General features: G+C 55.6%; 1 protein-coding gene across 2 annotated transcripts in view; it reads left to right on the forward strand.

The window, feature by feature from the left end:
- The window catches only part of SRRM4 (serine/arginine repetitive matrix 4), a 131,260-nt gene extending 103,815 nt beyond the window's left edge, over window positions 1–27,445 (forward strand). For both annotated transcript variants that reach the window (XM_037156119.2, XM_053669937.1), the window contains 7 exons: window positions 2,651–2,749; window positions 5,022–5,178; window positions 17,757–18,061; window positions 21,401–21,604; window positions 24,277–24,387; window positions 25,023–25,163; window positions 26,726–27,445. In XM_037156119.2, the coding sequence (XP_037012014.2) occupies window positions 2,651–2,749; window positions 5,022–5,178; window positions 17,757–18,061; window positions 21,401–21,604; window positions 24,277–24,387; window positions 25,023–25,163; window positions 26,726–27,011 (1,303 nt within the window). In that variant the 3' untranslated portion in view covers window positions 27,012–27,445. The remainder of the gene's footprint in view (window positions 1–2,650; window positions 2,750–5,021; window positions 5,179–17,756; window positions 18,062–21,400; window positions 21,605–24,276; window positions 24,388–25,022; window positions 25,164–26,725) is intronic.
- Window positions 27,446–27,973: the final 528 nt, after the last annotated feature.

Consider the following 27,973-nt stretch of genomic DNA (forward strand, 5'->3'; position numbering starts at 1 on the left):
CTGCGTGTGTTGTATATTTATCTGTATCTCGTGAGCATGGTGTGCACATTGCTGATAACCATCTGTACATTTTTTCATCGTGCAAATATCTGTGTGAACTGTGTGTTCAAGTGTGTTTAACATGGGCACCTAGTGTGTGCAGTATATGTTTGTGTTCACATGAATGCATCACATACACTGTGCTTGTGTGCGCTGTCTGTCGCTGTGCATGAACTGCGTGCACAGTGAGCGTGCCCTGCTCCTGTGCCTGTGTACATCATGCATTCAGAGGGTGTGGGTGGCTTTTGCCTGTGCACACACTTGTGCTGTGCGTGCACCAGGAGTTAAGGAGGAGTGGTCAGGTGCGTGAGTGTGCATACGAGTCCCAGCCCTGTGCTGGGACTTAGAGCCTGGGGCTTTCAGTGAAGCGCCTGCCCTGTCCGGGGGCCCCAGCTGGTTCACGGTTTATAGCTGGTTGTAGAAATTCAAATCAGCCAGCACTGCCTGCGGAGTTCAGTTCCCAGCCAAATTAAAGGAAATTTGGTTACAACCCACCTACTTTATACCCTGCAAATGTTAGTGCGAGTGTTTTCCAATCAACTAATAATTTATCTCCTGCCAAGAAGCTTCTAAAGTGAGGATCAAAGACAATGGGATGAAAGGCAGCCCCTGCTGGGGAGGGAGGGGCAGGGGTGCAGAGGGAGGGCGCCCAGCTTTGCGGCTCCACGGGGTCGCTTCACTCAAAGTCGGTGCAGAGGAGGCCATGTCAGACCCCACCACGGCGCCCGTGCCTGCGGAAAGCTCCAGAAGGAAGCAGCAGAGCTTTGGGTTAGCTCAGGGGAGAACTTCCCAGTTACCGAGCTTGGTTCAATTCAAGCCAGAGGCAGTCGTCAGTCCTAGGATTGCATGTGCTGTCATGCTAAGCACACACAGAGCGCATGCTCCCTGAGTCGACACCATCACTCGTCCAGAGGGGCTGCAGTGCACACACCTCCAAGCCAAGGGCTAGGAGAGTCCCCAAAATCACTAGCAGGATGCAAAAAAGTCTGCGAGAGCCGAAGACCAGAGCAAGAAAGTCAGGGCACCCCTGGGAAAAAGGGCAGCTACTCTCGCCAAGTCCCCCATCAGGGCTGCTTTTAAACCAGTGGCCCCTGGAGTGAGTTCGCTGCCTCTTACTCAGCATCCCTTACTGGCGCCCTGATGCATGGTGGGCCCCGTGCAGGGCCCAGGACAGAGGTTTGCCAGTCACTGTCGTGGCCTCAAGGAGCTCGCAGTGCAGTGGGGCCCGGAGCCAGACGTGGGACGTGCGTCACAGTGTCACGGTGGCCGAGGAAGTCCAGGTGCAGACGGAGCCGTGGTGCTGGGGAGAGGGTGTGGTGGGGGCAGGCCCTTTCCACAGGAGGGACCCTTTCGGCTGGGGGTGAGGATGGAGGTGGGACTCTTCCAGGTGGTGGGCTAGGCACGTGCGGTAGACTCGCTGTGCCTTGGTTTCTGCATCCGTGAGATGGGAATCCCGCAGGACCCGCTCTGCAGGTGGTTGTGAGGGGCGGAGGCGTCCGTTCAAGGAAAATGCTTGGAGCATGGTGCCAGGCGTGCAGGGTGTGTTAGGTAGGAACAGGTGGCTTGTCATGCTTGTCACCTTCACAAGGACGTCCTGAACTGGGAAACACAGGCGTCAGAATAAAGGCATTTTGGGGATGCTTGTGCCTGTCACTCAAGGAGGCTGGAGAGCTAGACCGGGCGTGACTCCCAAAGGTGCTTGGGCTTCAAGGTCAGACTTTGGACTTGACACGAGGGCAGTGGCCTGATTATCACGTTGCAAGGATCCCAGAGTCCTTTGTTGAGCTAGGCAGCTGCCTCCTGATGGAGCCATCTCCAACTCCCCGGTCTTCCCGGCCCGGCCAGCCACTGATGCCCCTGTGCCTCCGTGGTGACCGCCGCCCCTGCTGCTGCCGAGTTGTCATTGTTTATGTGGCTCTGAGGTAACCAGCAGAGATACCACTTGTAGCGGCAGTGGTCATAATTACTGTAATTTGGGTTGTTGATGGTGCTTGTAACTCATTCTGAAATTGGGCTTTTGACCCCGTGCTATGAATCTAGGCTTAATTTTCCAGGTCCGACATTACAAATTGGCAGCTCAAGGGCCTAATTTACTCTGTAAATGTGTTTTGTTTGTCCCAAACAGTGTCATTGAGAAAACAAACAAAAAGGGCTTCCATTTACAATAGGAGTCCTTTACATAAATATCTGTGTTTCTATATTCGCTTGAAGAATTAGAAGACCCAGCCCCATGCCCACGTTCTGGAAGCAAAGCCACCCCTCTCTGTGCCCATGGCCTTCAGGGACACCTCGTGGTGCATGACACTGTCTGAAATCGAGGCTCCGCCTTAGGGGAGGAGGAGGTGACGGGCAGAGGTGACGTTCCTGTCCGGGGTGGGAAGCTGTGTCATCCAGAGAACCCCCTTTCTGCTCGCTCGTGTTCAGTTCAGCTCGCTGAAGACTCCGGGTCCCCGTGTGGGTAGCTCGGGGGATGTGGGGCTGAGGTGGGGGGAGAGACTTAGCTTTGGGAGGGACAGTGACAGAGGGCAGTGTGTGTCACAAGATCAAAGCCAATCGATCAGTCGATCCATCAATCAATCTCCTCTGACTCTCTCCTCACCCCACCCCCAAGGTCGCGAAGCCGGCCCCGAAAGTCTCACCGCCACCGCCGTCACCACTGCCCCTCGCGATCCCAGAGCTCAGAGTCGCGGTCCTCAAGCTGTGAGAACAGGTAAGCCCTCACCCCTGCCGCCACCCAGGGTCCAGTCTCTGTCACCAGTGCTGCCCCCTCCCCCCACCTCCGTGGCTGTTGGGGGCCCACTCTCCCAGCAGAGGGGCAGCCCCACTCCTTGGCACTTCCCTGGGAAGAGAAGGCGCAGACAGAAGGACTCATCACCTCCGCTTAGGCACCCACAGTACCTGCTGCTCACACCAGTGCCCGAGAGACCGCACTGAGGCGCCAGCGCCCTCCCGTGGGAGACAGGCCCTGTGATGGTTCCCACCGTAAAGGCGAGGAAACCGAGGGACAGAGCGGTTCAGGAACTTGCTCCTCACCAAGTGACAGAGCCAGAATCAAGCCAGGGAGTCCGGCTGGGACTTGGCACTCCCGCTGAGGGTTGCTTGAAGCACAGAGACCCTGAGCAACCTACAAAAGGCCACACAGCACGACGTGCCCCGTTTCTCCTGACCTGGGCCCTGTGTGCTGGCACATTGGCCGTTCAGGCCGAGCAGGGGAGGGGACTTCTCTGGAGACGGGAAGAGGAGGAGGAGCGGGGCTGTGCTGGTGCCCGTGTTTGAAATCGTCGGTGGGCTGCGGGGACACCACGGCCCACTTCCTAGTGCCAGGCCAGCTATGGGTCTCAGAGGCCACTCTGTTTTTCTGAAATGCTTCTCCCACATGGCTCCGTGTTCATGTCACGGTCCTGGTCCCAGTGACCTCAGAGCGAGGAAGAGAAATATTTGTCTCAGGCCTGCACTGTGCCTGGCCCTGAGTGTGAGCCCAGACCAAACAGGAACTCTGTCCAGAACACTCAGGTGACCCAGCACTCGTCCGCGAGTGACGTGGACTGAGTGACATGGACTAACATCAGTGACCACTGCTGCTTTAGCAAGGACAGCCGGGACCTCGGGCCGCTCACCCCTTTTCCCCGACAAGGTTTGTGAAGACGCCCCGTCGGAATTACCTCCCTTTTCCGACGGCACCCAACCCGGAGCAGAGCCCCCGCTCCCCGGAGTCACCCACCACACGCCCACAGCGGGTGCCTTCCAACCCTGCGCAGACGCCCTCTGCTCCCTCGGGGCGTGCGGTCTCCACCAGCACAAGGAGCAACGCCCACGTTTGTGCGGCTACAGAGGTGCTCCCGGTGGGCACGGGCGCCCTGGGCTCAACTGCGTCAGGGACTTGCCGCAGTGGGAAGCCTGCGTGTTGGTGGGCGAAGGGGTCTGAGCAAGGTCACAGGGACTGGCCAAGTGGGCACAGGCACCCAGGTCTGTGTGGCTCAGCCCAAACCTTCCCGCCCACCCCTTAGGGCAGAGGCTGCCATCGCAGGCCCAGCTGCAGCCCCCCTTGCTGTCACCTCTGCTGGGCCTCCCCAGGGCCTGTTGAGCTGAGGGACACTCCAGCAGTCACGGCAATAGCCTGGGCGCTGCTCTTGGGACTCCACGCCTGGCCAGGACCAGAGACCTCGGTCCCTACAGGGCTGGCGGCCTCGGCCCTGACCCTGGTTCTGCGACTTCCAAGCTTTGTGACCTCAGGCAGGCCCCTACAGGTCTCAGAGCCTCAGCTTCCTCATCAGTACAATGGGAAAGCAGTGCCCGCCCCGTCCCGCCTGTCTCCAGGCTGCAGGGCAACCTGGGAAACCCTGGGGGTGCACGAGCACTGGGCCAGTCGGCAAAGGCTGCTTGTCGTCTGCTGCGGCTCAGAGCCAGGGGGCCACTCGGAGTGCACACGTCCCCTTTGGAAGACTTGGAGACCCCTCTGGTTTTAATGGCAAGCGGTGGGCCGGCTCTAGGTCTGACCAGCTTGGAGGAGGCGTCTCTGTCATCTTTCCCAGCTATTTTTTTTTCCCTGAAAGTTTTGGGTGACAGTCAATAAGATGCTTCTGTCACACAGATGGCGACTCCACATACACAAAGACACACGAGGGTCCACACGTACATTTATAGACAAACACGGGAAACACAGGTGGCCACACCCAGTCACAGACAGAGGCAGAGACGCCCACACAGGTGAGCAGAGGGTAGGAGACCGGGCCCAGGCAGGGACTCCTCTGCCTTCACAGCCGCACTCCCAGCCCCCAGAAACGGTGTCAGGGGCGTGAATCCACATCCGTCAGGTGAACATATGAGGCGATGAGGGAAGGAGTTAACGAACAAATGAACGGGCAGCCGGGTTGGGGGTGGGTGGATACTCTACGGTCCTCAGATCCCAGGGGTCCCTCCACCGCCTCTCTGCCAAGCTCCCCTCCCTCGACAGACCCTCAGGTGTCTCTCCCCTGACCCAGGCACCGCGGCCGGTCCCCCGAGGAAGGGCGGAAGTCTCGCCAAAGGCACTCCCGCCGCTGCTCCAAGACCCTCGGCAAGGCCAGCCCCGAGGCCCGGTCCGGCCCCCCACCCAGCCAGCCCCTCCAGATGCTCAGCCTCCTGCCGGCCAGCGGTGTAGTAAGTACTGCTCACAGCTTCCTCGGCCGGTCTCGGCCACGACACTGGTGGGGGCGGGGGGCGAAGGAAGGCACCAGTTCAGGGCAGCGGACGACACATTTTAATCTGGTTTCAGGCAAGGACCCCACTGGTTTCAGACCTCATTGTTAATTAACCAGATGGTCCTTCGCCAGCCTTTGGCAGCACTCGGCTTGTGGATCTGGGGCAGGGGTGGGCGGGCAGACAAGTGAAAACACCCAGTTTTTTTACTGGGGGGGGAGGGGTGTCGAAAACTGCATCTTCAGGAATGTCTGTGTGAGGCGCTGTAGGAGGTTTCTCGGGGAAGGGTCCCAGGGAGCCCCAGTTTTTCCATGAAGCCCACATCTTGGATGCCAGCTAGCCAGCAGCATGGAGGGACAGCGGGGGCCTGATGTCGTCTGTGTCAATATGACCTTGAATGTACAGGACCTGTGTCCTCTCGCAGGTGCACCGAGGTCTCAGGGGCAGAAAAGCCAAAGCCAAGGTCTGTGTAAAGACTGCAGGGCAAAGCAAAAGCAGACGGACCCCCGCCGCGCTCCCTCCGTGCGGCAGGGCGGGGCTGCAGCGGGACCTCAGCCGGGCGGGCACCGCACCGCGGCGCTTCCGGGCAAGGGTGTAGAGCTGGGTCTGAACGCAGGTCCCAGCGCTGCCACTTCTAGCTGCGTGGCTTTGGGAAAGTCACTTAACCTTGTTGAAACTCAGTTTTCTCATCAGTGAAGTTGAAATAGGACCACTTCCCTATAGGGTAGTTGGTGATAATACAATAAATAAGATATAGTATATAATGGTCTTTTGTAGACGCTAAAGGGACAGAGAGACAGATGAGGACGTTGAACTTTGATGTGGCCTACAGTTGTGACCGCCAGCTAGGAGGGGACCTGACTCCTCCAGCTGCGAGCAAATCTGAAAGTTCTGGGGAGCTTCTCCCTTAAAAAGCATGAGGGGGTAGAAAGGAAGCGCTCAGAGTTGCTTGCCAGGAGGGGCAGGCGGTGACAGACCCTTGCTGGGCCTGGTGGACACAGTACTTAGGGTCTGTCGTGCATCCTGAAACTCATTGTGCCCAGTCACGGCACCCTAAGTCACCAAGTCCGATTTGGCCGAGGTCCTCGGCCTCGCTGGAAATGGCCCGCAGCTCTCCCCAGGCCCCCCCTTTGTAGAAATGCCTGCGGTATTGAGTGTTTGCAGGTGGGAATACCCCCCTGCAGTCTCCCCGCCCCACAGGTCTCCTGAAGGGTCTCTCCAGTGTGGCAGTGATTTGGAGGCGGGGTTTGGGTTTTGGCCCCCTCGATTCCTTTTGTCCCTCCCAGCCTCAGCTCTCCCACCTGGAGAACAGGCAGGCGTACCTCACTTGTCCCCCAGAGGAACTGTTGCAAAGGTAGAAATGAATTTAAAAGGCGAGTGGTAAGAGGTGGAAGAATGATGCTTAAGTCAGCGGAAGCTACCTAGTCTCCCTGGTAGAGGTATTTGTGGCAGCCCATTCGGTGGCCCCAAGTGACCGTCATTAAAAATTGCCATTGGGAGCAACCGGCTCTTGTTTTCTCACCTGCCCAGGACGGTTTCCCAACAGGGCAGGGCTATGAAGTACTGCCAAAAAATAAAAATAAAAGTGTCCTCCCACACCAGCTAAGTGAGGTACTGGATTGGCTGTTGGTTCTTCAAGCCAGGCAGTCCCCTGGGGGCCCCAGCCCTCATCGGAAGAGCTACAAGCTCATCCCCACTTAGAAGGCAGGGACCACCAGAGCCCATCTAACTCAACCTCCTGATTCCAAGAAAAGAATCAGACAGGAGATCAGTGATTCCCGTGGGCTGAGACAGGTTGGTGTTGGGAAAAACAAACCGTGGGGTTCTGACCGTGCACTCAAGTCCTGGCTGTGAGCGAGGGATAGGTGCTTAAGCATTTCTGAGCCATGGTTTCTTCCTTTGTTAAAAAGAGGTCGTGAGGATGAGAGAAATCTCTTCTTCAAAAGCCTTGTTGTTAGGACAAAAGCAAAGGAATGTTTTAAACCGCTGATGCCGCCTTGGCACAGCGGCAGAACTCGGCAAACACCAGCAGGTGTTGTGACGGCAGCCTCACAGAGTCTGCCTCTGTCCTTACCCGCCGAGGAGCCCTGAGCAAGTCACACAAACATGCTGTGCCTCAGTTTCCTCCAGGTCTGCAGAACGCAGATACTGATGAGACCCACCTCTCCAGAGGTATGACTCAAGGCAGGGAAACAGTTTAGACTGAGACAGGCGAGTGGTACATGCTGGGATGGGTGATGCTGATGATATAGTAGCAACAGTGGAAACAGAAATAACCGTGGCAACAGTAGCAGCAGTAGCAATGGTGGTAATAACAACATTGGTGCGACTCTGGGCGCAGACTAGTGAATGAGTCGGGACTTAGAGCCGGGGCCCTGCTTCCCCTGCTATCCTAGAAGGCGGCTGTAGCCCACAGAGCTGGCCCCACCTGACTCGTGGCTGCCTGGCTTCTGGGGATGTTGGGTGCTCCCCAGTCCTGGCCCTCTGAGTCCCCTCCACACCAGAGCCTTTCTCATCCGCTCTCCTGCAAAGGCAGAGACGAAAGAAGGTGTCAGGTGGGACCAAAGGTTTCTCTGAGTCCTGGCCCCGAGATGTCCCCTGAGCTCTCTGTTGGAAAGAACAGCAGAGTCATTGATCCACCCATTCGGGCATCCGTTCCGACCGACCGGCTGTCTGCTGGGTTACAACTACAAAGGCTCAGCTCCGAGGCATCCTGAGAATGAGGGGTAGTCTGTGTGTCCTTAAAAAGGAGTCAGACAGGTAAAAACTGTGTCAGACAGTAGTAGGCAACGTGAATACAGAGAGGCCGCGATGGGGTCGAAGGCAAGCCCCAGGAACAGGAATGAGGACTGGGGCTAGCTTCAGACAGAGAAGGCACCAGCTAGCTGAGGGGCCGACAGCAGTGGGAGTTCTCACTGAAGGAAGCAGGCAACGGAGACTGGAGTCGGGATGGAGACAGAAGCCCAGGACAAGAGGGGGGGTGTGGGGGATTGGCAGGAACCTGAGCGCGAAGGGCCTTCTCCGCCATGCTTCCCGCCACACTCCACTGTAGGCATTTCCTATGCACGGCTCTTTAAAAAAAAAAATCGAGAATGGTGTATCACATCGAGGGGTACATTTGCATGCATGAATATGCAAATCTGGGGTCTTGTCTTATTGAAATCCTACTTGGTGAGCTAAAGATAACCTGAAGCCCTCTTGCTGGGCCTGAGCCCAAATCCAAATGGAGGGTCCCAAGGAGGCAATTTAGGGACCCTTCACAGCCTCACTCATGCTCCTCATCTCCACTCAGCCATCTCTGTTCCAGGCATTAGGGAGACAGGGAGGCGAATAAAATCCACCTCCTGAACTCCAGAGCTCACAGTCTAGCAGTCAGCAGCCAGCTGCACCACAGTTAGATAAGTGTTGTTCTCGGGGCTGAGACTGAGTCGGTGAGTGCCAGTGTGTCCTCCGCTGTCGGAATATTCAAATATTTGCACAGCAGTTGATAAACAGAGCCTGTCACCACCCCGCCCCTCCCTCAGTCAGCAAAGCCACCTCTTTTCTCCCCTGGTACCTCCTGGACCTTCTCACAGCCAGCAACTGGAGAGAGATACCTGGCAGCCACCTTCAGTGGGCCACCTTCGGAAGGGGCCCACACTCAACTAGTTGTTGAATTGTTTGAATATCCCCCCAATAGGGGTGGGAGCTGATACAGTGTGTAGTAGGACCACAGAAGGAGGACCAGGCAGTGTTGTCTTGGTGTCTGAGAGGGCTTCACAAACAAAGGAACATTTGAGCTGGGCTCTGAAGGGTCGGTAGGAGTTCACCAAACTGAGAGGAATGGTGATAGAGGGAGGGGGAAATACCACTGGGTGCCAGGCACTGTCACACACTTCACACAGTTTTTTCCCCCTTATTTGGGCTAGATACAATTATTGTCACTATTTTTCAGATGGAAAAACCAAGATTCAGAGAGGGGAATTGACTTGGTCAGTAGCCCAATTGGGAGGAAGGGGAGCTGGTGTGAATCATGGCTTGTGCCTCGGAAGCTTAGTCTGACAACCAGAGGACTGACAGCTGCATGACCAAGGGGGCGGCGGCCCCGAGGTCTGGCCACGCCCCTTCCCTGGTGCAGTTATCAGGGAGGGAGCCCCGGAGGGAGAGGCCGATCCAGACTGCAGCTGGACCAAGCCGAGGAGCAGGCCCCGTCTCTCCCCCTTCCGCCTCCAGCCTGGGCCAGCAGTGGCCACAGCTCCCTGCCAACAAAACCACACACACGCCACAACAAAAATCAAAAAGGGGGAAAAGCAGAACTTGGGGTCCGTAAAAGAGGGTCTTGTGAAATCTCTCTACAGGAGGAGGCAGTAGAGGGTAGTGATGAAGACTTGGAGGTGGATCTCGATACTCTGGAGTTCTTGACCTTGTGTCTGACCTTGTCTCCCTGGGAAGCCCTGGGCAACAGCAGTAACTAACACTTGCTGAGGACCTACTATGTGCCAGGTGCTGGCCTGAATTCCATACATGCATCGTCTCACTTATATCCTAAATGGCCCCTCAAAGGAGCTTCCACTAATGTCCTCTTTTCGCAGCGAGGAAACTGTAGCCTAGAAAAGTTAAGTGAAAGGAGACTATTAAGTGGAGAAAGTAAGATCCAAACCGAGAAAGCTTGACTCGGGGACCTGGTGTGTAATTGCACGGCCCGCCTCTGTCATCGCCCTGTACTGGGCCCCCGGGGCCTCATCTGTGCCTTGGGCCAATGATCGCACCTACCTCACAGGGCGGCTGTGAAGACAGACGGAGATGAGGTGTCCATCCACTTAAAATATATGCACCGGCACCTACCGTGCGCCAGGCAGTGGGTGAGCAGCAGTGAACCAGACAGACAAGGTCCCTGTTCTGGTGCGGCTTCCGTTCTGTGTGAACAATAGCCCAGCACTTGGGACCTAACGCTCAGAATACGACCATCGCTGGGGTGGTTAGTTGTTGTCAGAGTGACTTTACTAAACTGACTCGAGACAAACCCAGAGGTGGTGTGTTTGGGGCAGCTCTCATTCACACCGTTTAATCACACCCAGGATTTCTGACGGACATCAGAACAGCCCTGGGAGAGAGGCGGGGCGGCGATCTGCTTCCTACTTCATAACCAGGGATGTTGAGGCTGAGGGACGGTGTGTGGGGGGCCCTGGCCTTCAGGCCCCTGAGCCAGCCTCTTGCAAATGCCTTTGAGCTCCCCTCAGCGAGAAGACTAAACCGTTCCTTGCAGTTCAGAGAACACAGGAGCCAGAAAGCAGAAGGGCAGTGTGAGACTCGGGGAATTCTGGGACAGGTGGCTTTTGCTTGTTTTTTAATGGAAAGTGGCATGGCATCATCTACTTATACTTTTGCCAAGTTAGGACAAATAAAAAAAACCCATGATTTTCTATCACGAAAGTGACATCTTACCCCGGAAGAGGTAGGACTGTCGTGGCCTCGGGAGAAAGGATGAAGCTCGAAATCAAATGCATTTAGCTGGGAAAAGTCCCATCAGGGGTGTCCAACCTGCGGCCCAGGAGAGCTGTGAATGCAGCCCAACACGAAATCGTAAATTTGCTTAAAGCAGTATGACTTTTTTTGTGTGATTATATGTCACAGTGTATTTAACACGTGGCCCCCAAAAAACTCTTCTTCCAGTGTGGCCCAGAGATGCCAAAAAGTTGGACACCCCCTGCATGGAACTTAAGTTTCTTTTGTTTCAATTTGGGCTGGTGAGAAACTGTGTCCATGCAGAAATTTTCAAGAACTGATGGGCTGAGGGCCCAGTGAGGGCTCTGGAGAAATGGAAAAGCCAAAGCTGCCAGTCCCTGGCAGCCTCGTGCTGAAGGGAGGGTCCTAGGAGGAAGCCAGGCCAGCTCCCAGGGCCCAAGGTCAAATGCAGACCCCCGGGGCGGCTCCTCCTCTTCCCACAATCCCCAGCAAGTCCCCCGTCTTTCCTCACCCCCGGCTCCCCTCAGATGAACTTCCAACAGGTCCAGGAACCCATTCTTCTGCTGTTTTCCTAATTAGTTTGCAAAGGAAGATGAACAACAGCAAGCAAAACAAACTTAATGTCTGTGAAACAAAAGGATTGTTTTTTTAAAGAAATAACCCGAACCCTCTAGCTAAGAGCTCTGCCACGCAGCTCCGTGTTCACTCAAGAATTTCCAGCCCCCCATATGGCAGGGAAGGGAAAAAAAAAAGTTCTAGCCGCCTCTCTCCATGGGGCCATTGGAAGCGCAGTCAAGGCACTTGTTCAGTTTAATTGGAATTCTCTTCTTGATTGTATTTTTGTAACCTATTAGGCCGCGCTGCCTCTTGATCTCAGAATTCAGCTGAAATTAAATTTTAAAGTGTAAGTGAGAGGTTGTCTTTTCCCCCCCTGTTCTTGATTAAATAATGATTTGAGACAAAAATAATAAATAACCGTGCTGGCTTCCCTGGAGGGCTGAGAGAGGCTGCCTGTGAAACGCCAGGAGCTGGAGTTCGTGGGCAGGAGGGGCGTTTAATTACTTATTAGAAAAACTCAAGTGTTAACACTGAGTATATTAAGGAACAAGGAGATGAGGCAAGTTTATGAGTGCAAAAGGAAAAAAAATTGGGAGGAGATAAAGGAATAAAGGGGAAATACTTCTTTGCTTTTTTTCAATGGCCAGGAGTTTCTGAAATGCAGTTTGCCCTTAAAAAAAAAAAACCCTGAGGTTGGCAATCCTGACCCCAACGGGAGAGCTGGTAATAGGTCCGGGGCCTCGGTATGGCTCAGTGGCTCTGGTCTCCGGGTCCCTTTCACCGGCAAAGGCCGAGAGAGATTGGGAGTGTCGAGATGGGGAAGGTAGAGCCAGTGGAAGAGCAAAGCGAACTGTACAGGTGAACTGTCTCTTGCTCTCAGCGTGATGGAGGTAACAGCAAACACTCAGGACAGAGGGTCACAGACTCCGCTGTCTCGGGGGCCAGACGGCTAAAAGATACAAGCAGCAGGGCCCTCGTGGGGCTTGGGGCCAGGGGAGCTCAGCTGGCATCACTGTCCAGCTGATCGCCGACTGCCAAGCAGACGCCAACCCCGTGCTGCAAGATCTAAGTTTTTCAATGCAAACCCAAGTGGGGTTGTGATGGGGAACCACCCCACTCTACTGTGTGGGCAGGTGACTCAAACTGATGGGCGAACATACCTAGTGGGCTAAAGAAAGCATATCTTGTACAAAGCATAGCTGTCCAGGGAGATTTTGGTGGGTCGAGGCCGATTCTGTGGACTCCCTCCCGTTGCCCTCCTAGGACAAGACGAACTCTGGGGCCAGTCCTGCACTGGTGGCAGCGTCCTCTGCCGCCCATGGTGGCACTGGCTTGGTAACATACCCTCCACTGGGCCCCTCTCTCCCTCATCTCAGTTTTCCACTCCCTTACAGACGCGCCCTCTGCAATAAACTGCTAGCACTCGAATTTCTCGAGAAATTCCTGCCTGAATTTCTGGAAGAATTCATAGTAAGACCAGTGCTATTTCCCTCCGTGATTGAGCAGATCTTACAGGGGCTGAGTTTTCACACCAACACCCGAAGGCAGGCCTCTGTGAAGACACGCATGTAAGGTCAAGGCTGAGATGCAGGAAGGGGTCAGAGTGGGCTAAAGGAGACAGCCCTGGCGGGAGGCTTCCCGGTCTTCATGGGGGCCCCGAATCCCACGAGGGCACTGTTACTGGGCCACGGTGGGTCCAGGTAACTCCCAGCGGGCGTCCTGGGCACCGGTTTGCAGCCACGCTGGGACTGAAGGGGCAAAGAGCAGTTACACGCCTAGGAGAGAGATTCCCAGTGGATGAAGAGAGCCCTTCAGGATGGATTTTGAGAGGCCTGTGATCTAAATGAGGAGACGTGAAGGAGCAGGCGGGAGCTGGCCCATCAACTCAGTGCCGAGTGGGCGTCTGGGTAGGAAGGAGTCGCTCAGAGGGGGGAGGACAGAGGCCTCCGTTGTCTGCCTGTCATGACGTCTGTAACTCGAAGGTCCCCTGTGAGTCATCACGCTGTCACCCGCCCCCCCACACACACACACACACACACACACACACTTTGTCTCTGGCTCCCTTCAGTGTGTCTTTCCTCCTCTTTGTGTGAGGTGAATGGAAGGCTCTGGAGAAGGTGCAGTCTGGGGCTAAGAGGCCATTAAACTACCCAGACATCGCTAATGAGTTTATTAAAACGTTCCTGTCCCCCGGAAATGGAGACAGAGCCCATCGAGACGTGCAAAGTCAAAGCCAAATAGATGTCAGCTGAAAGAAGCAGGGATGACTGTCCGCAGGGCACCACCTCCTCCCTCCCCCAGCCCCACCCCCAGCGCGGGTCAGATGGAGCGAGAACTGCGTGTTCCCTGTCTGCAGGGGATGTTACTTACATCCTGCCGCTGTGCCCTGTGCCTGGCAGTTAAACACCCCCACCCTCCACTCACCAGGCCGGTTGCGAATACTTGGTGTGGATGCTTCAGCCCAGAGAAAAGTATATTTTGTTCTAGTTTGTCTAGCCAGAGAGGGGCGCCTTCTTAAAATTTCTGCCCCAGGAGGAGCACCTGTTTCTACCCAGTCAGCCCTGCTGTGTGCCAGCCACCAGACCAGGTCGTCTTTCCCCTGACCTTCAGAGCAGCAGAGCGTAGAGAAGGAAACTAGGAGACCTGCACAGCTCACATGGCTCGTCTCACCTGGAGGGCATCTCCCTTTACCTGCAGTGCTTGCTGTTGAGAATCTGGAGGTCGAGGCCCTCCTGGGTCTGAGGGTGACCAGGACCAAGAGCAGGGTGTACTTCTTCTCTCTGCCACAGGCCTGGGCCTGAAACATGGTCTTGGAGGCCAAGACCTCCAAGTGTCTCTAGCTCACACTCCCGGCCCTCCACTGGACTCAAGCCCCAACCATCAGCCAAGGGTCCACCTAATATCCTAGAACTGTTGTGAGTGTGACGGAAGCCAGTCCCTCCTTATAAATCCATCAGCTTCCCAAAGCTGGAACCCACTCAACTTGGACCCCACCAGGGCTTGATCACGGAGCCAATAAATTGAGTTAGGATGGGCCCAGCCACCCAGCCCGGGCTTCCCAGGGCCCGTGGGGCAGCTGCGTTCACTTAGCAAGATTCACTGAGCCCCTGCTCTGTGCCCAGCACCGTGGGTACTGGGGTGCAACAGGGAAGCAGCCGTGTCTGGGCCCTGCCTCCAAGGAGCCCCTGCCCAGGTGGGGAGCCAGGCGATAAAACAGCATTTACCCCACCGAGTGACAGTGTGCACTCATTTTTGAATGAGTGCATGAAGGAGAGGTGGAATGAATGAATGAATGAAAGAAAGAGAGTTTGTGCTATTCTGGCCTGGGGACCAAGGGAGGCTTTCCAGAGGAGAATGAATGCGTTTAGTCATGTGAAATGAGACACAAGGGGGGACTCTTCCAGGCAGAGGAAATGGCACGTGCCAAGGGCCTGAGGTTGAGAAAGTGAGACGTGGCAGCAGAACTGAGAACGCTCTCTCTAACCGGTCAGCTTAAGTTTGTGGGGGGCCCGGGTGGGGTATGAGGAAGAGGTGAGACTGTGGGAAGGACGTAGGGTAGAGCTGGAAAGGGCATTGTCATCCAGGTCAAAGAATTTCGATGCATCCTGAGAAATGAGCCTTTTAAATAAGTAGGAGAGGCTGGTGTGTTCAAGCACCGGGGCTGCCCAGTGCCAGCGCATCCGTAGTACTTGTACCTCCCTTTCCTGGCGAGGGCGGGAGAGCATGGTGCTGCGCGGAATCCTCAGTTCTGAACACACGAGATACATGTGGATGTTGGTTGTGGTCCGGTGGGCACACAGTTGTCCCTGTGGGCTCAGGGTGTGGGTCGAGAAGGTGGAAAAGTCCCCTTCTATATCCATCAGCCCCAAGTGGCCTCCCACCAGTGAAATCTTTGCCCATGGGGACCCCTGATGCACCAGAGCCAGTCATTTGAACTGAGTAGTTGAGGCAGGGAACAGGTGCAGGGGGACCGAGGCCCAGCCTGGATGCACCCAAGTAGCACGTTTCTGGGAGACACGAGGAAACCACTGTTCTCGGGGCCCCTGCACTGGAGCCCGGTCCCTCCAAGAATGGCCCGCTGACTCACTTGTGATGTCCTGGCCACCGAACACTCACCATCTCTGAGGCAAAGATGCTCTGAGCCCATCCCTGGCCCTACCCCCAGCCTGAGAGCTCGGGTCCCAGCGTCTAGCTGCCTGGCATGGGGCTTCCTTACTCCTGACAGAGGCGGTCCCTTCTCCCAAAGTAAAGCTAAGCCAGGACCCCAAGCAGGGAGAGCAGCAGCTGCACCGGGTAGAACTCAGCAGAGCTGGACCAGCCCCTTGTCTGTGCACAAAGCCTCCCGGGAAGATCCACTAGGGAGCCCTGCCTCCCCAGTCCAGGAGGCGACATCCTGAGCCTCCCGGGTTTTCACTGTTACCCTCCCAGTCCCGTGTCCGGTCTCGCCTTCAGGGCCACCTGCTGAGAAGGCAGAAATGCCACAAGCCCCTCCCTCCTTCAGGCCCACAGGGTGTGAGGTAAAGTGGGGAGCAGAGCAGGCAGGCTCTCGATGGTGAGACCGGCTCTCCCATTGGGGGGCCCAGGCAAGCGTCCGAAGGAAGCCCACATACTCTCTGTTTGAATGTGCAGTGTCAGTTGAGCCAGCAGACTGAAAATGAAATGTGTTCTGTCTTGGCCAGCATCCCTTCCAAATGATCTGAAAGCAGGTTTAAGTGTAAAGCCCCAGCCCCTTCAGAGGGCCAGGCCACAGCCTGGCAGCGTCGGGGAGACCTACCCCGGGGCCCGGCCCCTCTCCTTCCTCCCCACTTTTCACACCAACCAGCACCAGTGTGCACATCCGGGTTCCGTCCAGAGGCCCCCTTGGACCTGGGAGTGTGCACCTGGAAGTGTGATCTACTCCTGGGGGAGCGGGGCCAGGGTTGAGCCTGCAGAGACCCTGGGGGGGGGGGCAGGGGCCATTTAAACAGCATCCTGGGATCTCAGGCACCAGAGAGCAGCCTCAGGAAGGTGGTCTCAGGGCAGTACCCTCTCGATCCCACAGATTTCTTAACCTGTGAGGATGGCTGTCGTCGAAGGGGGCCAGGGCCCGGGTCCCTCCTGCCACAGCCAAGTACGTGTGGCACTGTTGGCGGGGCCGGAAATCCGCACCCAGTGTTGTCCCAGCCGTGAGACTGGTTGGAATGTTTAAACAAAGCCACTCGCTGTGCTTCTGCACACGCCACGGTCCTCCAAGGGCGGGTCCTCCATCACCTCCTGTGCTCCTTCATCTGTCCCAGGTCAAGCCCAAGCAGGATTCTGGGAGGCCCCTCCTCACCACCAGTCACCCGAAGCCAAACCTCCAAGCCCCTTCCAAAGCCCTGTGTTGCAAGCACACCCTCCCCGGGTCACCATGATCTTGACACCGAGACAGCCGCAACCTCTAGCCCCCACTTGCACTCCCAGCAAGGGTTTCTTGATCCCCCTTGGGCATGAAGGCCTGGCACAGGTTAGTGTTGCCGGCCGGAGGTACCCCTTCCCGAGGAAGCCAAACAGAACCGAGGCCTTCCCTGCCCAGGACACTGCAGAACCCCAAACGCACAGTGCAGGGCCCCGTGTGAAGATGTGCAGAAAGGTGTGTGTTTTTTCTTGTCATTTGCGACTCTAATGATGGACTCACGTTGCCCGCTCTTCCCTTTCTCTTACACCTTACCTACCTACTAAAGGAGGAGTTCTTGCTTGGTAAGTGGATGAAATCCGCAAAGACATGAGAGAATTTGTTAGAAGCCACTCGAGAGTCTTAGCTGCCTTCTCCAGGGGGACACGCTCCGAATCCGTAGTGAGCTTTTTGTTTCTTTGTTTTCAGCCAGACTATTTGACTGCCATTTTTTTGTCCCTGCCCCCATTTCTTTTCCCCTTTGACAGCTACTAAAATGTCATTTTGTGGCCTTGACATTATATATATATTTTTAAGAAACTCATCTTTATTTCATTTCTTTTCCCCATGTGATATTTGTGTAGGGTTCTATGCAGGCAACTTCTTATTAGAAAAAAAAATCCAATTCATTGAGAATTTGGTTGAAGTTTAAAATTTTGGCTTTATATCTTTTTTTTTTTTAAGTTTCAAAATATATTTTTTTCAGGCCCATAGCTCCATTTCTTTTTTCCCTCCCCCTTCCTTTATTTTTGTTATTGTTTTAGGTTAAGGGTGTTTACACCCCCTTCCCCCTTCTATTAAGTTGCCTCTTTGGTTTGAGTTAATTCATTAGAAATTAAATTTCGTATAATTTCCTTTTTCTTTTATTTAATCTGGATCGCATGCTTTTTCTCTGCATGATACCTAAAATCTTCCCGTTATCCTAGCAGGGGGTAAAGAAAAAGCTCCTTTCTGTGGTACTCTCTCAGGAATTTGTGCTTTTGTTTTTTGGCGTCTCTCCTCTCCTCTCCTCTCTCTCTCTTTCCTTTTGTTACAGTGCATCATGATGGTAATCATTTCTAGGTTTAGACGCAGCCCGCAGGCCCCGCGCTCAGCAGCATCCAACGGCTGTTTTTGCTTTCAGATCACTGGGTCGGGGTCTGCTGCTGACCTCTTTACCAAAACAGCCAGCCCGCTCACCACCTCCCGCGGACGCTCCCAGGAGTACGACTCCGGCAACGACACTTCGTCGCCACCCTCGACGCAGATCAGCTCGGCCAGGTCTCGGGGTCAGGAGAAGGGGAGCCCCAGTGGGGAACTCAGCAAGAGCCGGGACCTCAACAGTGGCAACACCTCTGATTCAGGGAACTCCTTTACCACCTCCTCACCCCAGAACAAGGGGACCACTTTGGAGAGTCTCTCACCCACCAGCAGGGGCAGAGAGCCAAGGTCAGTACACTGGGGCAGGAGGAGGGGGTCCCCCCATAGCTCCACTGTCTCTCCCCCTTGCCCTGCACCACCCGCTGGGCTCTGACCCAGGAGTCTTTTATTTGCAAGAGGGAGAAAACTCAACTCAAACTGGCATGTTTTTAAAAAATCTAAGAATACTCAGCTTCAGGTGTAGCTGGATCCAGGAGCTCAACAATATATCCTTGGGAATCTGTCTTTCCTGTTGCATTTTTTAGCTTTGCTTCCCTCTCTCTTGGCTTCAGTTCTCAAGCAGACCCTCCCAAAGCATTGGCAAATGGGCCACCTTGCTAACATTCTGTTAGTGCAGCCAGCCAATGAAGGAAGATGCCTCCTTCCCCCAAATTTCAGCCAACTATCAGGGCAGGCGCACATTGGTTCTGCTTGGCCCACCTTGGGCCATTTGCCCATCCTGGACCAATCACTTTGGCCCAGGGGATGCTATGTTCTTGGTTAGAATTTGCCGCACCGCACCACAAGGGCGAATGAGTAGAGTTTTCCCACATCCACTAAAATGGAGAGAGGGCTGCTTCTCTGGAGGAAAAGCCAGGGTAGGAATATCAGGAGGAGGGGTGGAGGCTGGGCCAGAAAAAAAAAGAGGTGTTGTCTTCACCAGTAATCTCAGGGAAAGTCTACCATTGAATTCATTTAATGAAGTCACTGCCATTTAAACACATACCACAGTGCATTGAAAATTTCTGTCTATTCAAAAACCTGCAGTGGATGTTTTTATAGCAGCTTTATTCATAATTGCCAAACCTTGGAAGCAACCAAGATGTCCTTCAGTAGGTGAATGGATAAATGATCTGCGGCCTCTCCAGACAATGAAATATTATCAGAGCTCAGAGGAAATGGACTATTAAGTCATGAAAAGACATGGAGGACTTTAAACCCATTTTGCTACATGAAAGGAGCCCATCGGGAAAGGCTGCGCACTCTGTGATCCCAACTGTAGGACAATCTGGAGAAGGGATCACTACGGAGACAGTAACGGACCAGGGCTTGCGGGGACTGTGCAGGGAGAGTAGGCAGAGCACGGAGGGTTTTCAGGGCAGCGAAACCGCTCTGGGTGAGACAGTGATGGTGGAGATGTGCGCTTGGACACTTGTGAAAACCCATGCGGTGGACACCACCGGGAGTGAGCCCTCAGGTAAGCTGTGGACTTGGGCTGATAATGCTGTGTCCACATGGGCCCATTAGTTGTAACAAGTGTGCCATTCCAATGGGGATGTTGGGAGGGAGGCGGCCGCACGTGTGTGTGTGTGTGTGTGTGTGTCCACCCCATGGGACGGTGTCAGGCAAAGGGAGACCAGGCTATCACAGATTGTTGAGACTTCTCAATTTTTGCCCATTTGACACTTGCGAGACGCAGTTTTCCTGCAGAAAACGCTTCCACGCAGCCACTTAGGAGACAGTTATGATTCTGCTGTTTCATCCCCTCCTTACACCGTCACTCAAGCAACCACAACACAATGCTAATCACTGAGGAGGCTGTCACAATATCAGCTACGGCACTTGGCTGATCACTTGCTCTGTACCATTCATTCAGTGGCTTGCCCCTCAGCCTTGGCAGGGAAGCCGTCTTCAAGGCCAGAGCGCCCTTTGTCCCCTCCAACACAGAGCCACTTCAGTCCCAGACCGACCACCTGGCGTCCACACGTAGACCCAGCCTGTGGCATGCCTGCTCAGGACACTCCTGACCTTGGATCCTACTCAAGCCTGGCTGGGGGCCAGGGTTGGACCAGAGTGAACGTCATGGTCTCTAAGAACAGGCAGTAATGTCACCAGATGGGAGAGCAGGGCCACGTGTCTGCTGATGCTATTGTGCAGGAAAAACTGAGACAGCAATAATAATGGCAGCTAACATTTACGGAGCCCAGGACTTCGTGCTAGGTACACACCGGGTGCTTTCCATGAACCAGTTTCCGTATCTCTTCACCAAACCCTTATGAGATAGGTGCGGTCATAACCCCGTTTTAGTCAATGGGGAAACTGAGGCTTGGAGTGGTTCAGAAACCGTTAATGAGGGCCAACACCTGGCTTCAAGCACAGATCTGTCCCCAGAAGTCACGGTCACCTGCTTCATTCGCTCTCTGGGGACAGCAGAACTGAGTGACTTGGCCCCAGCCTCTCACTTTGAAATGTAAACAGTCTTTAAATCCACGCTGCCTTTGTTCAGTCAGCTGGGAGCAGAGGGCTGAGCAGAAGAGGTGTCAGCCCTGAATCAGGGAACCATAGTGAGTGGGGGGTCGTGCTGGCGAGGTGCCAAGGCCATAGGCTTTGGCGCTGGACAGACCTGGGTTTGGGCGTCCGGGTGGCCTTGACCAAAGGGCCTGCCCTCCTGAGTCCTCTCTGCACCGGGATGGTAAGTGCACCAGCTCCCTGAGGCTGGTGGGGGGCCGGGGAGAGGATGCCTGTGAAGTGCCCAGGACACTCGGAGTCGCAAAGTATTTATTCCATTTACTGACCACCTAGGACACACGTGTCAGGCTTTGTCCTCGGTGCTGGGATACAGTGTCCAGAGGGAGGGGAGTCCTGTCCCCAAGGAGCTCAGTGTCTGCAGGAGGAAGAAACAATTATGAGACCACGTGCAGTCACTGGGCTGGGGGGGCTGGGCCTGGGGTGACACATTGGAGGTCACCCAACCAGCCTGCAGGGTGTCAGGGAGGGCTTCCCTGAAAAGGTGAGGTCGAACTAATACCTGAACCGTGACGAGGAGTTTTCAGGTCATGAAGGGAGGAAAGAGGGTTCCTGGCAGTGGGAATGTTCTGAGGCCTGGACACAGGGGAGGGGACAAGGACACTCCAGGAGGGACGAATAGTCTACTAGGACCAGAGTCCAGAGAGGGATGTGCCAAGAGCTGAGCCTGGAGGGGTGCAGGGGTGCATAGAGGCCAGGTCACGATGAACCCTGAAACTATACTAACATGATTTGCACTTGACCCTTGGCCCAATGCAAATGAGCATGTGTTGACTGAGAACCCAGCAAGTATAGGCATGGCTCTAGGTACCACAAAAACGTGGGTGCGTGTTATTTAGGGCAAAATTCGGTGAATTTCCAAGCATGCGATTTGATGGTCCCATCATGCCCCGTCCCATGACCCAAAATACTCAGACGTGCTCCCCTACCTGGGCGACGTACCCCACTGTCTCTACTCCAACACGGGCAGCCTAAGAGCCCATCCTGGAGGTAGGATGCAAAGGGGTGGGGAGGGGGCTCGGGGAGCACCCCAGCCCTGGCAGAGGCCGGGCAGCAAGCACCAGCACGGACGCCCCCAGGCCAGCAGGCAGGCCGGCACTAACAAACTTTCTCCCTCCACAGAGCACCGCAGTCGCCGTGCCTGGGCTGCGCCGAGGTGAAGAAGTCCGGTGTGGTCCCCTCCCCAGCTCGGAGCTCCCCCGTGAGAGGACGCTCCCGCAGCTCCTCCTGTGCCAGCGCCCGCTCCTCCAGCCTCTCCTCCCGGTCCCCCAACCCCAGGGCCTCCCCCAGGTACACCCGGAGCCGGTCCACCTCCTCCGGGAAAAGGTGAGTGTGGTGTGGACCTTGGTTCCACAGCATGTCCTCCTTGCGGGGCTGACAAGGTGACCAGAGATGTCTTTGGCCCTGTGGGGGGGGGAGAGTCAGACAGACTGGAGCTTGGGTGCCCCTTTACCCAGTACTAGCTGGTGGCCTTGGGCCTCCGTTCATCTCCCTGGGCCTCAGTTTCCTCATCTGCAAAATGAAAACAATAGCAGTCCTCTCCCTGCAGAGTTGTTCTGAGTACTGCAAGGCACTAACACTTGGAGTGTAATGAATTTTACACTTGTTACTATTGTTGCTGTTGGCATAGGGATGAGCTCCATCCTTAAACACTTGTTTAGCATCCTTAAACAAGTGTTTATTTCATGTCTGATTCTGTGGGTCAGCAATCAGGGCTTGGCTCAGCTAAGTGTTTCTTTAGTCTCTCTGGGGCTCACGTAGGTGTCTTCCGTCAGTGGGTGAGTTGCCTGGGGGCTGGCAGGTCCATCCTCCAGCAGGGCTTGTCTGGGCTCCTTCTCATGGTGATGACAAGGGTCTGAGAGAGAGGGGTTGTAGGGGAAGGGACAGAGACGGAGCAAGACGGCTGCAGTGTGCAAGGCCATCGAGGCCTAGGCTCGGAGTGGACGTGACACCCCTTCTGTCATTCTGTTAGAGCAAGTCACAGAGACCAATGCAGGTGCAAGGGGTGCCCCTCTCAGTGGGAGGGGCTGCAAAGTCACAGTTCAAGGGGTGTGCATACAGGAAGGAGAAGACTTGTCCCTGTTTTTGCATTCTGCGGGTTACAGTAGTGGCTGGTATTTGTAACTGATTTTTCTCACGTCGAATAAGAAGGGGGCAGAGTGCACAGACTCAAGATCTCAGGACCTGGGAGAGTCCCCCCAGTCTAACCAACCCGTGGCTTTGGGGAGTCCAGCTTTCCTCCGCAAACAGGAATTCCCAGGAGCAGCCCTACTGTTCCTTCTCTGCCACCACAGAATCAAAACAAACAGAACAGTTGCTTAGTTGGTTACTCCAAGACCAGTTCATTCACAATGAGGAGACCAGGGAGCTGATAGAAATACTCAGTACGACCGAGTGACGTAAACAGGAGGACAAATCAGACTCAAAGGAAGACTGAGGAGAGAAGTGAAGTGACGTCACGGGAAAGGTGAAGTCCTAAAGGCGCGTCCACTTTGTAGAGTTGCATGGGGGTGGGCCGCAGCTACCACGCTGAGCTCCCTGAGAGAAAAAGCAAAAAGGGGCATCGCTCCATCAACCGTGACGTCAGTGACAAAAAAGATAGGAACTGAGCTGCGCTGTGTCAGTGCATGAAAACGGGCTCACACGGCTCCACAGAAAGAGGACGCTGTGCGGAGGGGTGGACAGAAATGCCCGGCATCCTTTGAAAGTGTCCCAAAGCATGTCTCATCTTGAGTCTTTCCTAGGTATCTTTCCACAAACAGCCAAAGAGCTAGTTGGCAGGAGCACGTTCTCCAGGGGCCATAGCTGGACACTGTCCTGGGGCCCTGAGCCTGGAGCAGCTCTTCCTCACCCCCACTCCTTGCATCGCCCTGGGCAGCGTGGGAGCTCCGAGCCCAGGGGCCGTGTGTAAGGGGCCTGGTGGTCAGGACAGCCCAAGACAGTGGGGAGCACCTGACAAGCAGCCAGGGTAAGGCAGGCCTTTTCAAATCAAAAAGAATTGATGGGGAAATAATTTCTTTTTCCTTTTTTTTTTTTGAGGAAAAGCTGCAAAAGCAGAGCATGAGAGAGTATCCCTACCCATCCCTGTGCCCATAGCAGACACGGCTGATCCACCACGGCGCTCTTTCCCACTGAACACAAACAGCCGTGCGGTCCCTCTCAGCTCTGGCAGTCACCACTAGGGGATCACTCCCAGCACACACAAGAAGAACATTTTTTCAAAGCCTGACTTTGGGGCAATGAGAAAGAAGGGCAGATGTTCCTGGGAAACTGGTGGAAGAACTCTAAAAGGGGGAGGCGTCAGCAGGGCGGGAAGAGGATGGAGGGATCGTAACAGCACATATTTGGATGCACAGCAACGAAGCCTAACAGGAGTCAAGGGCACTTGGTGGCCAGACAGGCCTGGGTTCAAGTCCCTTACAAGGTGAGCGACCGTGAGCAAATTACACCACCTCTCTGTGCCTCTGTTTCCCCATATATACAACAGGGTTGACGGAGTGCCTAACCCTAGGAGGTGCTGAGGATTAAATGAGATAACGCACCCAAAGCATTAGTTCAAATGGCCCAGAGTAAAAGACATAATATGATACCACAGATACAGCATAGCTGATATTTCCTGTGCTGGCTCTGTGTCAATATGGTAAGTGATTTACCCTAACTTACTCATTTAATCGACAATTCTATAGGGTAAGTGCTATTATTACCCCCATTTTGCAGATGAGACTCAGAGAAGAGAAACCACCTGCCCAAGGTCACACAGCTAATAAGTGACTGGGATAGTTAAGAACTCCATGAGAGGAAGTTGTCCATATTAGTATTATTAACCACCAGAAAGGGAGGGGACTTCAGTCCCCAGTAAGGGCCTGCTTCCTCTGCCTGGCCTTCCAGAAGGAAAAAGACTGGAGACCAGCCGACATCCTGGGCAACCCTGACGGGGCTCAGCAGGGGCTCCTCCTCCCTGAGGAGGGGCTCCTCAGGGGCTACCTCCTCTCCTCCAGGTCCTACTCCCGCTCACCCAGCTACTCCTCCAAGTCTGGCAAGAGAAGCCCACCCAGCAGAAGCTCTCGATCCCGCAGAAGCCCCAGCTACTCCCGCTACAGTCCCAGCAGGTACCGGCCCCGCCCCCCCCCCCCCCCCCCGGCACTGGCCCCACCCCTCGGAGTAGGCCCCACCCCCCAGAGGCACCTCAGTGGAGTGACAGCAAGCCCGCCCCTATTCCCTTTAGGTCAAATCCTTCTCGAGTAGGAATAGGATGATGACTAACCGCCGTGTAATTCCCTTTATCTTAGCTGGAGTGGCAACTGAGGCCCCATATATATCTTTATGTCCAAACGTGCCCCCTTCCACTCCAAACGTCCCTACGGCCGCACCCCAGAACTCACATCCCTACCTTTCACACACCCACACTACCCCTCACCCTATACTGAGCCCCCAATTCTTACGAATCAGGGCCTGTGTAACTTCAAATCCCCGCCCCATCAGCCCCCCCCCCCGCACCCCTGTACCACCCACCCTCAAAGGCTGGCACCCGCACTCGCCGGGCCCGCCCCCACAGTACCCACCCACACTGTCCACAGCAGTGTCATTCCCCCCCCACCCCATGCAGATCCTGTCGCCCCCCCCCCCCGCCCCTGCCCTGTGCAGATACCCCCACTGGGGATCGCCTGCCCCACAGGGGTGGAGGGCCTGGGGGACAGGAAGCCAGGCCAGGGCCACTCCCCAGTAATCCCTCCGCATCCCTCAGGGAGCGGGACCCCAAGTACAGTGAGAAGGACTCGCAGCAGCGGGAGCGCGAGCGAGCGCGCCAGAGACGGAGGTCCTACTCGCCCATGCGGAAGCGCCGGAGAGACTCCCCGAGCCACCTGGAGGCGCGGAGGATAACCAGGTGAGGCGCCGGAGGCCTGGGGTGCCCACCTTCGCCCCCACTCCCTCCCCACCTGTTCCGCTGCAGGTCTCTCCCCGCCTCCCTGGGGCTGGATTTCAGAATTGTGGTAGCTCAGGGACTCCCTTTCAAACCCCCAACCACTGAAATTCTTTCCATTCAAAACCTCCGGGGGGCCAAGTCAGCGCCCTGGCCCACACGGCCAGTCTCTCAAGGGTAGGGGCAGTGGGGGCGGGGCTTGGCCCGGGATGGGCGGGGCTGGAAAAGGGGTGGGGCCGGGGTTTGGACTTGGAGCTGTGGTCAGGAGCTGCAGAAAAGAGTGGGGTCAGGGAGTGAGGTCACCGGCAATGGAACAGGGCCTTTGCCTGGGGATGGGGTTCGGCAGTGGAGACAGACCACCCTCAGACCTACAGGCAAGAATCTAGGCTCAGAAGGACGCATCCCTAACGACACCCCGAACCAAGCGTGCAGAGGGCAGCCGCGATTAAGTCCCAAAGGTCCCTGGAGGTGGGTAAGGAGGAGAGTGGTGGGTTTGGAGGGGAATCCTGGCCAGGCCACTTTCCAGCGACTTCTGGGAAAGTCTCCTCACCTCCCAGAGTCTTAGTTCTCACCCTCGAAGGACTGGAGGAAATAACGCCCAGGAGTGTCATGAAGCTGAACTGAAAGGAGACACGGAAACGTGCTTTGTACATCTAAGTGCAGAACACTAGGGCCCGCGGTGCGCCATCGCAGAACACTGAAGGGGTCAGGCTGGGCAGACAGATTTTCTGTAAAGGTCAGGTCGTAGAAAAGGGGCTGTGGCCTGAGCCGACACAATGTCTCCAGCCTGCGAGAAGGGCAGAGCGCTGCCCTGAAATCGGTGCCTGCCGATCAGCTGGGCTTTTCCTGCTGACCCTTCTCGGGTCAGCCACGTGGCCCAGAGACCTCCGGAGGGAAGGGGCGGGGCTCCTGGCCGCCCTGTGCCGCCTCCCTGGGGGAGGGAAAGGAACATGGTCCCAAACAGGAGGACGGGTGACAGCATCGCCTGCTCCCTGGCCCGCAGGAAGGGCCTCCAGCACCCACTGCCCCCAGGGAAGGTGTCCTTGGGGCCCACTTGCAGGAAGGTGAAGGACAGGAAGGGGCGTTTCCGGAAGCCTCTCTGGTTTCTTGATGAACTCATTCAGTGTTTTCCAAACTTCAGTCACTTAATTTTCTTTAAATAGACTTGCCCTTTTTTAGAGGTGCATACATTTATTTCAAAAGGAAACTTGATATGCCACAGGGAATGGAAAGTCAGCCTCCCCTTCCATAAATAGAAGGTTCTAGTGAAAGTAAAAATAACAAATTCCACGGTCGGCTGGAGGCTCTGCGCCCCAGGCCTGCTATGTGAAAAAGTGAAATTATCACTTTTCAAGACTTGTCAGCACTAGTTTTTGTTTGCTTGATGTTCCAAGGGGAGCATCTTTTCTTAAAGGTCTAGAGGGAATGGAAGGCCACCACTTGCCTTCCCTCGGGACAAGACTGAGGCTCCCGGGGAAGGCCGGGAGGAGTTTGGCCCTCACAAGTGCCCCCTCTGGTCTCCACAGCGCCCGGAAACGCCCCATCCCCTACTACCGGCCCAGCCCCTCTTCCTCCAGTGGCCTCAGCAGCGCCTCCTCCTGGTACAGCAGCAGCAGCAGTCGCTCAGCCAGCCGCAGCTACTCGCGCAGCCGCAGCTACTCCCGCAGCCGCAGCCGCACCCGGAGCCGGAGCAGGACCCGCACGAGCAGCAGCTCCAGCTCCCGCAGCCCCAGTCTGGGCTCCCGGAGCCGGAGCCGAAGCCGGAGCAGAAGCTACAGCTCAGCAGGCAGCTATTCCAGCACCAGGCGCTAAGCAAGGGCCCTCCCCTGAGCCAGCTGCCTGGGGGGGCGGGGCCCTATCTTTGGGCCAGCCTCCCCCACCCTGCCTTCTCCTTGGTGACAGACACTGAGGGCCCCTGGACCCTGTCCTTTCTGTTCTCCTGCGGAGGAGCAAAAGAGGGTACAAGCTGCTAAGAGCCTCCACCAGCACCACCCTGAGGCTCATCTCAGGCCTGGGCATATGAAGAGAAACACCCACTGTCTGTTGGCACAAAAAAAAACCCCTCAAGGTTTTGTAAGAAGGAATGGGTCCGTGACTCCAACCTTTGGGCCTGGCCAGGAAGATGTACATGGTTCCGCTCACACACTGCTCCCAGGCTGCATCTGGAAGGGCAGGGCTAACTCATCCCACCCGCCCTCCTCCCCTCAGTCTTGTGGCTGCATGTCCGTGGACCCATCCCTCATGGGGATGTTGGGGGGGGGGGTAGGGTGGGAGGATTAGAAGAGATCAAAGGCAACCCAAGTCCAGGAGATGGGGTCAGGCCGGTCACCTCCCCAAACAGGCCAAAGCAAAGGCTAGAAGGCTCTAGAATCCTAGAAGAGGGGGTGCAGACGTGCAGGGGGCATGGCCATCCCCGCTGACAGTAGGGTCCTCTGATAATGAGTGTAGAAACGCAGAGGAAGAGGTCAGGCCGCTGCTCCCAATGTCCCAGCGCGGTTTACACACGATGCCCCTTGGTTATTCACAGGGACCCTGCAACCTCCCTGAGAAAGAACACAGCATGGTCTACATCCCCATTTCCCAAATTTGTCTCAGCCCCACTAGCTGGCACCAACTAAACTCCACAGGACCATCTGCCGAACGTTCCCCGTGCCATGGCCAGCCGCCATCCGCAGCGCCAGCCCGTCTGGCCTTACCCGCTGGTTGGCGCCTGCCTGCCCCTCCACGCCGCCCAGAGTGCCACACCCTGGAGCCTGCCCGATGTAGGCGAACAC

The sequence above is a fragment of the Artibeus jamaicensis genome, unplaced genomic scaffold (genome assembly GCF_021234435.1).
Source record: "Artibeus jamaicensis isolate MK-2021 breed Jamaican fruit bat unplaced genomic scaffold, CSHL_Jam_final contig_525, whole genome shotgun sequence".
In the NCBI taxonomy this organism is placed as follows: domain Eukaryota; kingdom Metazoa; phylum Chordata; class Mammalia; order Chiroptera; family Phyllostomidae; genus Artibeus; species Artibeus jamaicensis.